The following is a 13,024-nucleotide window of genomic DNA, read 5'->3' on the forward strand; positions in this document are numbered from 1 at the left end:
TGGGGTTATGCATTTTGGTAGGAAGAATAAAGGTGTAGATTGTTTTCTAAATGGGGAGAAAATTCAGAAATGGGAGGTACAAAGGGATTTGGGAGTCCTTGTGCAGGATTCCCTCAAGTTAGCTTGCAGGTTGTTGGTAGTAAAGAAGGCAAATGCAAAGTTTGCATTTATTTTGAGAGGACCAGAATATAAAAGCAAGGATGCATTGCTGAGGTTTTATTTGGCATTGGTCAGACTGCATTTGGAATATTGTGAGCAAATTTGAGCCCGTAACTAAGGAAGGATGTGCTGGTCCTGGAGAGGGTCCAGAGGAGGTTCACAAGAATGATCCCAGGAATGAAAAGCTAAACCTATGAAGAGTGTTTGATGTCTCTGGGCCTGTGCTCGATGGAGTTCAGAAGGATGAGGGGGGATGGCATTGAAACCTACTGCATGCCGAAAGGCCTGGATAGATTGGACGTGGAGGATGGTTTCATTAGTAGGAGGGTCTAGGACCAGAGGGCACAGACTCAGAATAAAAAGACGTCTCTTTTTCACTGAGATGAGGAGGAATTTCTTCAGCCAGAAGGTGGTGAATCTGTGGAATTTGTTGCCACAGAGGGCTGTGGAGCCCAAGTCATTGGATCAATTTAAAGCAGAGATTGATAGGTTCTTGATTGGTAAGGGGGTGAAGGGTTACGGGGAGAATGGGGATGAAAAATATCAGCCATGATTGAATGGCAGAGCAGACTCGATGGGCTGAATGGCCTAATTCTGCTCCTCTGTCTTGTGGTCTTTAAACAATAGTGGCTGGAGAAAAGGTGTGAGGCAATGAATGGGATGAATGGTTGGCAAGTTCTCTGGACCTAATGGCCTGTATCCCAACGTTCCCTAGATTCTGGAAAACTCAGTGGATTGGAAAATCATAGATGAAAGGAGTACTCTGTGCAGTTCTGGTCGTCTTGCTACAGGAAGGATGTCATTAAAAATGGAGAAGCGTGCAACAAAGATTTACGAGGGATGTTACTGAGACTGGAGGGCTTGGGTTACAAGGAGAGACTGGATAGGCTAGGATTTTTTTCCCTGGAGAGTAGGAGGCTGAGGAATGATCTAATAGAGGTTTATAAAATCATGAGGGGCATTGATAAGATGAATAGTCAGTCTTTTTCCCCAGGGTAGGGGAGTCCAAAACTGGAGGGCATAGGTTTAAGGTGAGAGGGGAAAGATTTGAAGGGGACCTGAGGGACAAGTTTTTCATGCAGAGGATGGTGGGTGTATGGAATGAGCTGCCAGAGGACATTGTTGAGGCAGGTACAATTCCAACATTTAAAAGACATTTGAACAGGTACATGGATTGGAAAGGTTTAGAGGGATATGGGCCAAACCCAGGCAAATGGGACTAACTCAGTTAGGCAACTTGGTTGGCACAGACAAGTTGGGCCGAAGGGCCCGTTTCCACACTGTATAATTCCATGACTCTGTGACTGAAAGGAGGAAGAAGCAGAGTGCTGTTGTGAATTTCTTAAAGCATTCTATAAGAAGCCACATAAAAACACAAGTTTTAAGGATTGGACGGAATGGGAATTGCCAAATTAATATAAAATAGGTTAGGATAAATGGATTATTTTCAATACCTAGTGAGGTGCTGCAGATTCAATATTGCAGACTCAACTTCTTATATATCATATATTAATAATTTAAATGCAGGGATTGAATATCTCATAGCCAAATTTGCCGATGATATTAAGATTGGGAAAGCAAGTTGTCAGTAGGACACACAGAGCCTGCAAAGGGACATAGATGGACTAAGTAGGTGGAGTGAAAAAAATTGGAGGATGAAGTATAATTTTGGGAAATGTGAAGTTATCCACTTTGGTTGGAAGAAGAGAAAATTAGAATAATGATGAGAGACTACAGAATGTTACTGTACAGAGGGATGCAAATGTTCTCGTAGTTGAAGCAAAGTTCACACTGCAGGTATAGCAAGTAATAGCTGGGCTCGATTGCAAAGGGGATGAAGTGTAATCGTAGAGAAGTCGTCCGACAATTGTACAAGATATAACTGAGATTATATCCAGAGTACTACTTAGAGATGCAAACTCCTTACTCAGTAAGACAGTTCAGAGAGGGTTACTTGGTTCATTCCTGGGATGAAAGGGCCATGGGGAAAGTGTGAGCCTTTACTGACTGGAGTTTAGAAAAATGATACGTGACCTACTGGGACATAGAACAGTACAGCATAGGTCCTTCAGGCCTCTTCCCCGTTCATTGACCATATCCCTCCCTTCTCTGCATATTCATGTGCCTATCTCAGTGTCTCTTAAATGCTCCTATGCTATCTGCCTCCACCACCACCCCTGGCAGGGCATTCCAGGCCCCACCACTCTTTGTGTAAGGAAAACAAAACTTGCCTTGCATATCTCCTTTGTACTTTCCCCCTCTTGCCTTAAATACATGGCCTCTAGTACTAGACATTTCAATCCTGGGAAAAAAGATACGGTGGTCTACTCTGTCTATGCCTCGCATAATTTTATAAACATCTATCAAATCTCCCCTTAGCCTCTGCCACTCGAGAGAAAACAGCCCCAGCTTGTCCCAACCTCCTCCTCATAGCTCATGTCCTCCAAACCAGGCAGGATCCTGGTAAACCTCTTCTGCCACCCTCTACAAAGGCTCCACATCCTTCCTGTAACGAGGTGACCAGAACTGAATGCAGTACTCTAAATGTGGCCCAACCAGAGTTTTATAAAGTTGTAACATAACTTTCCTGGCTCTTGAACTCAATGTATTGACTAATGAAGGCTAGCATGCCATATGTCTTCCTACCACATGTAATGGCTCTGAAGGCAGGTTTACCCTTTGTGAGGGATACTAGAACCAGAGGACAAAGTAACGGAATAAGAAATCATCCATTTAAGGCATTTGAGAAAGAAGTTCTACCCCCAGAGAGCTATGGAGGTCAAATCATTGATTTTTTTCAAAGCAAAAATAGATTTTTGGTCTGTAGGAGAGTCGAGGATTATTGGCAACAGTCAGGAGGCCAATATCAGATCATCTATGATCTTATTGATTAATGTTGCAGACTTGAGGAGCTATATGACCTACCCTGCTCTGATTTCTTATGTTCTCTTGTTTGTATCAGTGTTTAGATCACTCCTTTTTCTAGATACATTAATGACTTGAACATGGGTGTGCAAGATCATATTTCAAACTGTGCAAACTACTCAAAGCTTGGTGCGATGAACAGTGAAGAGGATAGAAATAAACTGCGATGAGGACATAGACTCATAAATGGGCAGACAAGCAGCCCATGCAATTTAAAACAGCTACGTATAAAGAAATACATTTTGGCAAAGGAACAAGATGATATACACTGCATCCCAGAGCTCTAAAAGGTGTGGAGCAATAGAAGTAGATACGTATGTGTATTAACCTTTGAAAATTGGCATGGCATGTTGAGAGAGCAGTTAGTCAAGTACATAGGGATCTTGGGTTTCATAAATAGAGGGCTAAAGATCAAAAGCAGGGTGGCTATGTTGAACCTTTGTAGAACTCTATTTAGACTATAACTGGAGTATTACATTCAGTTCTGGACACCACACTTCAGAAAGAATGTGAAGGACCCAGATTTGTGTTTCATTGTATGCACATCACAGAAAGTTAACATGCAGTTAGAGTAAGCAATTAAGAAGTTGATTCATGGACCTGAAACAAGATCATCAAAGGCTCAATTACCGAGATGAATGTTGAAACTTTTCATTGTTGCTCCCACCTGCCTGTCTCCTGGTCTGTAAGGTATTTGAGAAGGGAAAGAAATTCAAGAAGAACAGATTAAAACATTGTTGTTCCCACCTGTCTGTTTAGATTTACTGGTGATTTTTTTTTGTATGGATTAGTGCAAACATTACACAGCATGCCAGTTAAATCCACAAAACTACTTTACCCACCTAGGGACATTGAAGCTGAATACAATGGTAAAAAAACAATCGTGGCAGCCCCACTTGTATACTAACTAAATGTGCTGTGTTTCCTTATTCAAATTCTGGATATTTTAGCTATATGTTGTTTCATTCTGTGAAGTCAAATTTTAATTTTGTTTTGAAATTAATAGATTTTCCAGCATTTTACCAGGGATGTCTTGGGAATATTATTTTTCAGTTCTGTATAAGTTGGTCTCTCAAGGTCTGGTTTTCAGCCTCCAGCTCCCTGGTGGGGGAGTTCTTTCTGAATTGTCAGGTTAAATCTTGGCAAGATTGAGGTAGAATGAATAATGATGCTTCCGTTATAGTGTAAGACACAGGAGAGCGAGTCAGATGCTCACTGTCTGACTCCAGAAGACAATAAATATCACACTTTCAAATCTTTGACAAGTCCTCCAGAAGATTAAGATGCATGGGATCCACAGTGATTTGGCTGTAGGGATTCAGAATGGCTTGCCCATAGAGGGTAGTGGTCAATGGGACTTATTCTGGCTGGATGTCTGTGACTAGTGGTGTCCTGCAGGGATCCATAGAAATGAAAGATGGTGTTTAATTCAGGCAAGTGTGAGGTCTTGCACTTTGGGAGATCAAATGTAGAGGGACTGTACACAGTTCATGGCAGGACCCTTAACAGTACTGATGTTCGGAGGGATCTTAGGGTTCAAGTCCTGGAAGGCGAGATCATATGGGATCCAAGGTGAGCTAGCCAATTTGATACAAAATTGGATTGGTGGAAGGAGTCAGGCTGGTAATGGAGGGTTGTTTTTCAGATTGGAGGACTGTGATTAGTGGTGTGCCACAAGGATCGGTGCTGGGTCCCCTGTGGTTTGTCATGCATATTAATTATTTGGATGAGATTGTAGGTGTCGTGATTAATAAGTTTGCGGATGACACCAAAACTGGTGGTGTGGTGGTCAGTGAAGAAGGTTGTATGAGGTTATAACGGGATCTAGATCAACTGGGTAAGTGGGCAAAGGCATGGCAGATGGAATTCAACTCAGACAAGTGGAAAATGATGCATTTTGGGAAGTTAAATCAGGGCAGGACTTGCACAGTAAATGGCAGGGCCCTGGGCAGTGTTCCAGAACAGAGAGACCAAGGAATACAAGTCCACAGTTCATTGAAAGTGGGGACACAGGTAGACAAAGTGGTGAAGAACACGTATGGCACGCTTGCCTTCATTGGATGGGGCACTGAGTACAAGAGTTGGGAGGTAACGTTACAGCTGTACAAGACGTTGGTGAGACCACACCTGGAGTATTGCGTGCAGTTCTGGTCGCCAGACCACAGGAAAAATGTAATTGAGCTAGAGAGGGTGCAGAAAAAATTCACGGATGTTGCCAGGATGCTTGAGTTAGGAGGAGAGACTGGATAGGCTGGCACAGAAAGAGGCTGAGGGGTAACCTTATAGAGGTTTATAAAATCATGAGGAGCAGCGATAAGGTGGATGGTCTTTTTCCCCAGGGCAGAGGAATCTAAAACTAGAGGGCATAGGTTTAAGTTAAGAGGGGAAAGATTTAAAGGGGACTTCAGGGGCAATTTTTTTTACAGCGGGTGATTGGTATATGGAACAAGCTGTCAGAGGAAGTGGTGAAGTTGAGAACAATTACAACATTTAGAAGACATTTGGAAAAGTTTAGAGGGGTATGGGACTTGCTGAAGAAGGCATCCTGGTTGGCATGGACAAGTGGGCCAAAGGGCCTGTTTCCCTGCCGTATGACTCTATGAATCTGCCTTTACCACTCTCACTGGTATAGCAGTCCATGTCCTAAATTTTGATGTGTAAAGAATGTTTTCCTCATGTCGCTGTTGGTTTGGCAATCATCTGCATTCTGTGTCCTCTGGTTTTCAACCCTTCCTTCAACAGGAAGAATTTATATGTAATCTGCATAGATCCTTAATTATTTTAAATAACTCCTTCGGATTGCCTTTCAGACTTAAATTTTGAGAACAACCCCAGTCTTTTCAGTTTATCTATGTAGCTGAAGCGACTAGCCCTTGTATTTTTTCTAGTAAATATCTTCACTCTTTTTAAGGCTTTCACATATTTCTGAATATGTGGCATTGGAACTGGACACAATACTCCAGTTGTGGCTGAACTAGCATTTCATAAAATTTTATCATGACTGTGGTGTTCTTTGGATCTATGCCTCTCTTTACAAGGCCCAGGATTTTTTTTTTAACCATTTTGTCAACCCGGCCTGTCACTTGGCTCTAGTTTTTGTACATATCCAACTCTTTGTTCTTGTACCTCTTTTTCCTCCAGTTTACATTATCTTTTCTATTCCTTCCTACCAAAATGCAACAGTTCACATTCCTCTGTGTTAAATTTCATCTATCTGCCATGTCTCGGCCATTCCACCAGCCTGTCTATGTCCTTGAGAAGTCTATTACTATCCCCCTCACAATGCTTCCAAATTCTGTTTTCTGATATTTGGAATCTGTGTCCCATGCACCTCAGTCATTAATATAAATTAAGAAAACTAGTGGTCCTAGTGCTGACCCCAGGGGATACCACTATACACATTCCTCCAATCTAATAAACAATTGTTCACAACTATTCTCTCTTTCCTGTCACTTAGCCGATTTCCATCCTTTCTGCTCTTGTCCTTTTATTCCAAGGACTACAGTCGTGAAGACAAGCCTAAGATGCGGCATATTATCAAACACCTTTTGAAATTCGGTGTAGGCTGCAACAACTATATTTACGTCATCACAAATTCTGTCAGGTTTGTTAAACACAATTTGTCTTTCACAAACCTATGCTAACTTGTCCAAATGAATCTCCACTTGTCCAAGTGACGGCTGATTCTGTACAATTGTTATCTCTAACATTTCTGCGTCGCTGAGGTTAAACTGACTGGCCTGTCATTGTTGATTTATCTTTACTCTCTTTATTCAACAAGGAAGTAACATTTGCAGTTCTCCAGTACTTGGGCACTACCCCATATCTTAAGGTGGCTGCAGGATTATGGCTAATCCCTTCACAATTTCCATCCTTATTTCCCTCAGCAACCTTAGATGCATTCCATCTGAAGCAAATGATTTATCCACTTTAAGTACAATATCGCAAATATACCTTCCATTACTGAGCCTCCAGCTGCATGTGTTTTTGGTAAATACTGATGTAAGTTCATCCATGCCCAGCTATCTCCATGTGCAGATCACCTTCTTAACCCCCTTATCAGCCTCACCTCTTGTACTACCCATTTACTGTTGACATGCCCGCAGAAGATTTTTTGGATTCTCCACTACGTATGCATCAATCTTATCCCATTTATATTAATATTAAGAGGAATAGATAGAGTGGACAGCCAGCGCCTCTTTCCCAGGGCACCAATGCTCAATACAAGAGGGCATGGCTTTAAAGTAATGGGTGGGAAGTTCAAGGGAGATATCAGAGGAAGGTTTTTTTACCCAGAGAGTGGTTGGGGCCTGGAATGCGCTGCCTGGGATGGTGGTGGAGGCAGGTATGTTGGTCAAATTCAAGAGATTGCTAGATAAGCGTATGGAGGAATTTAAAATAGAGGGATATGTGGGAGGAAGGGGTTAGATAGTCTTAGGCGAGGTTTAAAGGTCGGCATAACATGTTGGGCCAAAGGGCCTGTATTGTGCTGTACTGTTCTATGTTCTATGTTTACTGATGCGGTGTGTGGAAAAGTAGCTTTTTCTGCCCAGCATTTAGATTTGAAATATCTGTTCAGAAGCTGAAACTAAGCTATATATTAAACTTTATTTATAAAGTATGGTAACAGGCCCTTCCAGCCCAATGAGCCTACGCTGCCCAATTACACCCATGTTAACCTACTACCCTGTATGTCTTTAGAATGTGGGAGGAAACCGGAGCACCCGGAGGAAACCCACGCAGACACGGGGAGAACGTACAAGCTCCTTACAAACAGCGGTGGGAATTGAACCCCGATAGCTGGCGGCGTAATAGCATCACACAAACTGCTACACTACTGTGCCGCCCCCTCTGACTTTGAACAAGGAAATGAAGATTTTGTGGGAAATAATATCTATCCCAAAAAGGCCAGTGAAGAAAGAAACACTTTTAGCTGGGATGTGTATCATAAATTCAAGTTCAAAGACATACAGGTATAAATACATTTTGTCAGTAGCATACAATGGTGACAACTAATTGGCCCTCTATTATATGCTTCTTGATCTTCCTTCCTAGTAAAATGAATGAAGAAATTTAGACAAGATGCAAAATAGATTGCCAATTTAATGCTGCCCATTTTTCCCAATTCCTTCTCCCAAATATAAATTTATGGCCCATAATGAGTCACACAAATATAAGGACTGATCCATACTGCCCCTCAGTGCAAGTATGCCATGTTATAAGATTATGGTTGAACTTCTATGTTAATTCCACTTTCCTGCCTGATCCCCATAATAGAGAGACAAAAGACTGCAGATGCTGGAATCTGGAGCAACTCAGCAGGTCAGGCAGCATCTGCGGAGGGAAATGGACAGTCAATATTTTGGGCCGAGACCCTTCATCTGGACAGAGATAGAAGTTGCACACGATACACGGTGTGGACTCACCAAAGATCTATAGAATTGCATAAAGACTTTATCTTAAGCTCTGACTGTCTGCAGTAATGGCTATCATTTGCCTTCTGCAGGTACAGCAAATAAGAAGGAAGTGTATTGGAAGAGGTATGGAGTATAATGGAGTCTTAGAGTTTTACAGCACAGAAACGGGCCCTTTGGTTAAACTTGTCCATGCTGACCAAGGTACTTTTGTGAGTTAGTCCCATTTGCCTGTATTTGGCCCATATCTCTCCAGACTGTTCCTATCCATGTAACTGTCCAAATGTATCTTAAACATTGTAATTATACCCGCCTCTACCACTTTCTCTGGCAGCTCGTTTCATACACCCACCACCCTCTGTGTGAAAAACATGCTCCTCAGGTCCCCTTTAAATTTTTCCCCTCTGGCCTTAAACCTCTAGTTTTAGACTCCCCTATCGTAGGGAAAAAAAACTGTGACCATCCATTTATCCATGCCCCTTGTGCTTTTATAAACCTCCATAAAGTTACCCTTCAGCCTCCTTCACTCCAGGGAAAACAGTCTCAGCCAATCTAGTCTCTCCTTGTAACTCAAGCCCTCCAGTCCCAGCAACATCCTCGTGATATTTTTCTGCACCTTCTCTAGCTTAATCAAATCCTTCCTACAGTATGGTGACCAAAACTGCACACAATATTCCAGGTGTGGTCTCACTAATGTCTTGTACAGCTGTAACATGACATCCCAACTCTTGTACTCAATGCCCTGTCTGATGAAGGCAAGCATGTGCCTTCTTCACCACTTTTTCTACCTGTTGGAGTATTGACTACAGTTTTGGTTCACTCTGAAGGAAAGTTATACTCACACTGGAGGCGGTATAGAGAAGGTTTACAAGGTTGATTTTGGGTATGAAGTGGTTAACGTACAAGGGAAGTTGAGCAGGTTGGGCCAATGTTTATTGGGGTTGAGGAGAATGAGAGTTGAAGTTATTAAAACACAAGATTCTGAGGGGAATTGACACAGTGAATGCTGAGTGGATGTTCCCCCTAGTAGGATTATCTAGTAGTAGTGAGCATAGCTTCAGAATGAGGGGTCACCTACTTTAGAGATGAGTGATTTCTTCACTGAGGGAGTCATGACTCTTTGGAGTTCTCCAGCCCAGAGAACTATGGAGGTGAAGGCAATGAATGTTTTCAATGATAGATATTGGAACTACACAGGAGGCAAGGGGGAGAGAGCAAGAAAGTGGAATTGAGGCCAAGATTGGATTAGCCATGACCTTATTGAATGACAAAAAGTTTGAAGGGCTATTGGTCGATTGCTATTTTTGTTTATAATGTTCTTAGAAATAAATTACACTGAATGATCTGGTTCTATTCTGCATATTCTATTCAAGTCCAAAAATGCACAGTTGGAGTGAGTTTCTACTCTGCTGACATAACCTTTCAAACCATTGTTTGTGGTATCCACTTATTTGTTTTTAAGTCAACTGGTTGGCAGAACCCTCAGCTGCATCCTTTTGTAGGCTGGGACATTGGAGGTTTGAAAGCTGCACGTTAGGGGTTCGTGGAGTTGGGATGGAGATTAGGGATTGTAGACAGAGGAATTAATGGGGTTTTGGCCTGAAGAATAAAAGATAACTTGGGGATTTACTTGATAGGGGTCCCCATCCAGCATTGTGCTGGGAAGGCCAGGTTGTCCTGGAAGTGCCCAATAAGGTTGATCCCAGTTTAAGGTGGTGCAAGTTCTCCATGCAAGGCTGAGAAAGGGATGCTGCAGGGGAATGATACCATCATGTACACACCAAATGTAGTATGAGTAACTCGCACTAACAATGCCTGGCTGAAATTTTGAGTGATATGAAACAACGTAGAAAATATTGTTACTGCAAAATCTAAACTGGGGACCGATTTAATGAGGGTTGAGCTGTGGATGTTCTCTACATGGATTTTGACAGGGTCCTACATGGTAGACTCATCCAGAAGATTGAGATGCATAGGATCCATGGTGACTTGGCCATTTGGATTCAGAATTGGCTTGCCCATAGAAGAGAGAGGGTAGTGGTCGATGGGTCTTATTCTGGCCGGAGGTCTGTGACTAGTGGTGTTCCGCAGGGATCCGTACTGGAACCTCTGCTGTTTGTGATGTATGTAAATGACCTGGATGAAAATGTGGATGGGTGAGTTAGTAAGCTCACAGACGATACAAAGATTGATGGCATTATGGATAGCGTAAAAGGTTGCCAAAGGATACAGTGGGATATAGATCAGTTACAGATATGGGCAGAAAAATGGAAGACTGAGTTTAATTGGGCCAAGTGCGAGGTCTTGCACTTTGGGACATCAAATGTAAGGGGACAGTATACAGTTAATAGCAGGACCCTTAACAGTGTTGATGCACAGAGGGATCTTGGGGTTCAAGTCCATAGCTCCCTGAAAGTGGCTGCACAGGTTGATTGGGTGGTAAAGAAGACATATGGCATGCTGGCCTTTATTAGTTAAGGCACTGAGTTCAAGAGTCAGGAAGTTAAGTTGCAGCTTTATAAAACTCTGGTTTGGCTGCATCTGGAGTATTTCATTCAATTCCGGTTGCCCCATTATAGAAAGGATGTGGAAGCTTTGGAGAGGGTGCAGAAGAGGTTCACCAGAACGCTGCCTGGATTAGAGAGCCTGTGCTATGAGGAGAGGTTGGACAAACTAGGGTTGTTTTCTCTGGAAGAGTGGAGGCTGAGGGGAGACCTGAGAAAAGTTTATAAGATTATGAGGGGCATGGAGTAGACAGCAAGTATTTTTTTTCCCAGGGTTGAAATGTCTAATACTAGAAGGCATGAATTTAAGGTTAGGAGATAAGTCTAGAGGAGACGTGAGGAGTTTTTTTTACACAGTGGTGGGTGCCTGGAATGCATTGCCAGGGGTGATGGTGGAGGTAGATACGATAGAGGCATTTAAGAGGCTCTTAGATAGGTACATGAATATGCAGAGAATGGGGGGAATATGGACATTGTGTAGGTAGAACGGACTAGTTTAGTTGGCATTTAATTACTAGTTTAATTAGTTCGACACAACACTGTGGGCCAAAAGGCTTGTTCCTGTGCTGCACTGTTCCATGTTCCATGAGCAGAGATGGAAGGTGTCAGTAACACTTGGCTCCAGACCTCATTACAACGAGGATTAAAAAACTTAATTTGTAAGACTGATGTCTTGCCCTGAGTACCTGCATTTACAGTGGGTTGATAACTGAATTACTGTTGGCTGTGCAGAAGTCCTGACAAGGGAATTCAGTAAATAATTCAGACTAAGATTCCTGTTTCTGTGGTGAAATACCTTGAGGTTCTGAGATTACCGTAATGTAACATCTGACACTATGATACCATTCCCTTCCTTTCTACCACTTTATGCTATGACCTGAGCCCCGTGTTTCTCATGACTGTCTCCAGGGTCAATCTGCTGACGATCCTATGACATGAGTGACCCGGTCACCCACCCCCACATGCAGCATCTTTGTGGCAGAGAGGTCGTACTTTAAAGGTAAAATCCCCCCAGTCATTAACTGCTGAAATTGCAGCTTCCTGTCTGAAAATCGGCACTCTCCCCTTACTTTCCTGGACTGAGCAAACAGAATACCAGCTTTCTTCTGTTCCCATCTGATATCTGTGTCAACTGTATGATACAGTCCTAATATGTTGCAAAATTACAGTTTTGAATTCTATTCCAGGTTGTCAGACACAATTTCAATAGCTACCACAAGATTACACTCTCAGTTGGATTTTCCTTCATTTGGGTTTCCGGAGGGAAGCCTGCTTCACTAGATTTACATAGTCAGTTGGGGAAATACACCTGTGTCTGTTGTTGCAACCAGCTAACCTCGTATTTCTATGAAATGCCTTGCATAAACAAATAAGTCCTTCAGACTAACTGTAAGGTTTCCAATTGCAGCCCTATTGTGTGGTTAAGTAAAGTATTCTTCCTAATGCATTATAACTCTGTAGCCTCTTATTATTTGGAGTCTATATTCATGACTATATTGTGACTATTATAGACCTATTCATAGGTCATGTTCAGCTTGTACTTTTAGAGGGTCTTTGCTTTTCTCAAGATATGCTGAAATGTTAAACTTCTGATTACTTTCCAGATTTTTAGCACAAACTATCTCCACGACCGGTCAGCCCTGTTAATGCAGGTACCGTTAACCACTCTTCCTGCAGGTACGATGACAAATTCCGGGGGTGAGGAGAGAGTAACTGCACTTGACATGAAGCTGGCATTTGGCCAAGTATGACATCAAGGATCCCTAGTAAAACTGAAGTCAATGGGCATCAGGGCAGAATTGTGAGCTGAATTCAAACTTAATGTCCTCCTAAACTGAACTAATGCCCCCATCCTGTCCATGAAAAATAGAGAGAATGCTGGAATAAACTCAGCAGATCAGGCAACATCTGTGGAAAGAGAAACAATTAACGTTTCAAGTCCGGGACACTTTGTCAGAACTGACAGAGAAAAACAAGTTAGTCGAGGTAGCAGAGAAGGTGGGGGAGGATGGTGAGTGGAAC

The 13,024-nt window shown here is 42.4% G+C and overlaps 1 protein-coding gene across 1 annotated transcript in view; it reads left to right on the top strand.

Annotated features, from left to right (window-relative positions):
* Positions 1–12,684: 12,684 nt before the first annotated feature.
* Positions 12,685–13,024, top strand: part of LOC127580588 (cilia- and flagella-associated protein 54) — a 61,329-nt gene continuing 60,989 nt past the window's right edge. Inside the window, exon 1 of the mRNA XM_052034175.1 lies at positions 12,685–12,747. Coding sequence (XP_051890135.1) covers positions 12,685–12,747 — 63 coding nt within the window. The remainder of the gene's footprint in view (positions 12,748–13,024) is intronic.

The sequence above is a fragment of the Pristis pectinata genome, chromosome 19, assembly GCF_009764475.1.
Source record: "Pristis pectinata isolate sPriPec2 chromosome 19, sPriPec2.1.pri, whole genome shotgun sequence".
NCBI classification, from domain to species: Eukaryota; Metazoa; Chordata; class Chondrichthyes; order Rhinopristiformes; family Pristidae; genus Pristis; species Pristis pectinata.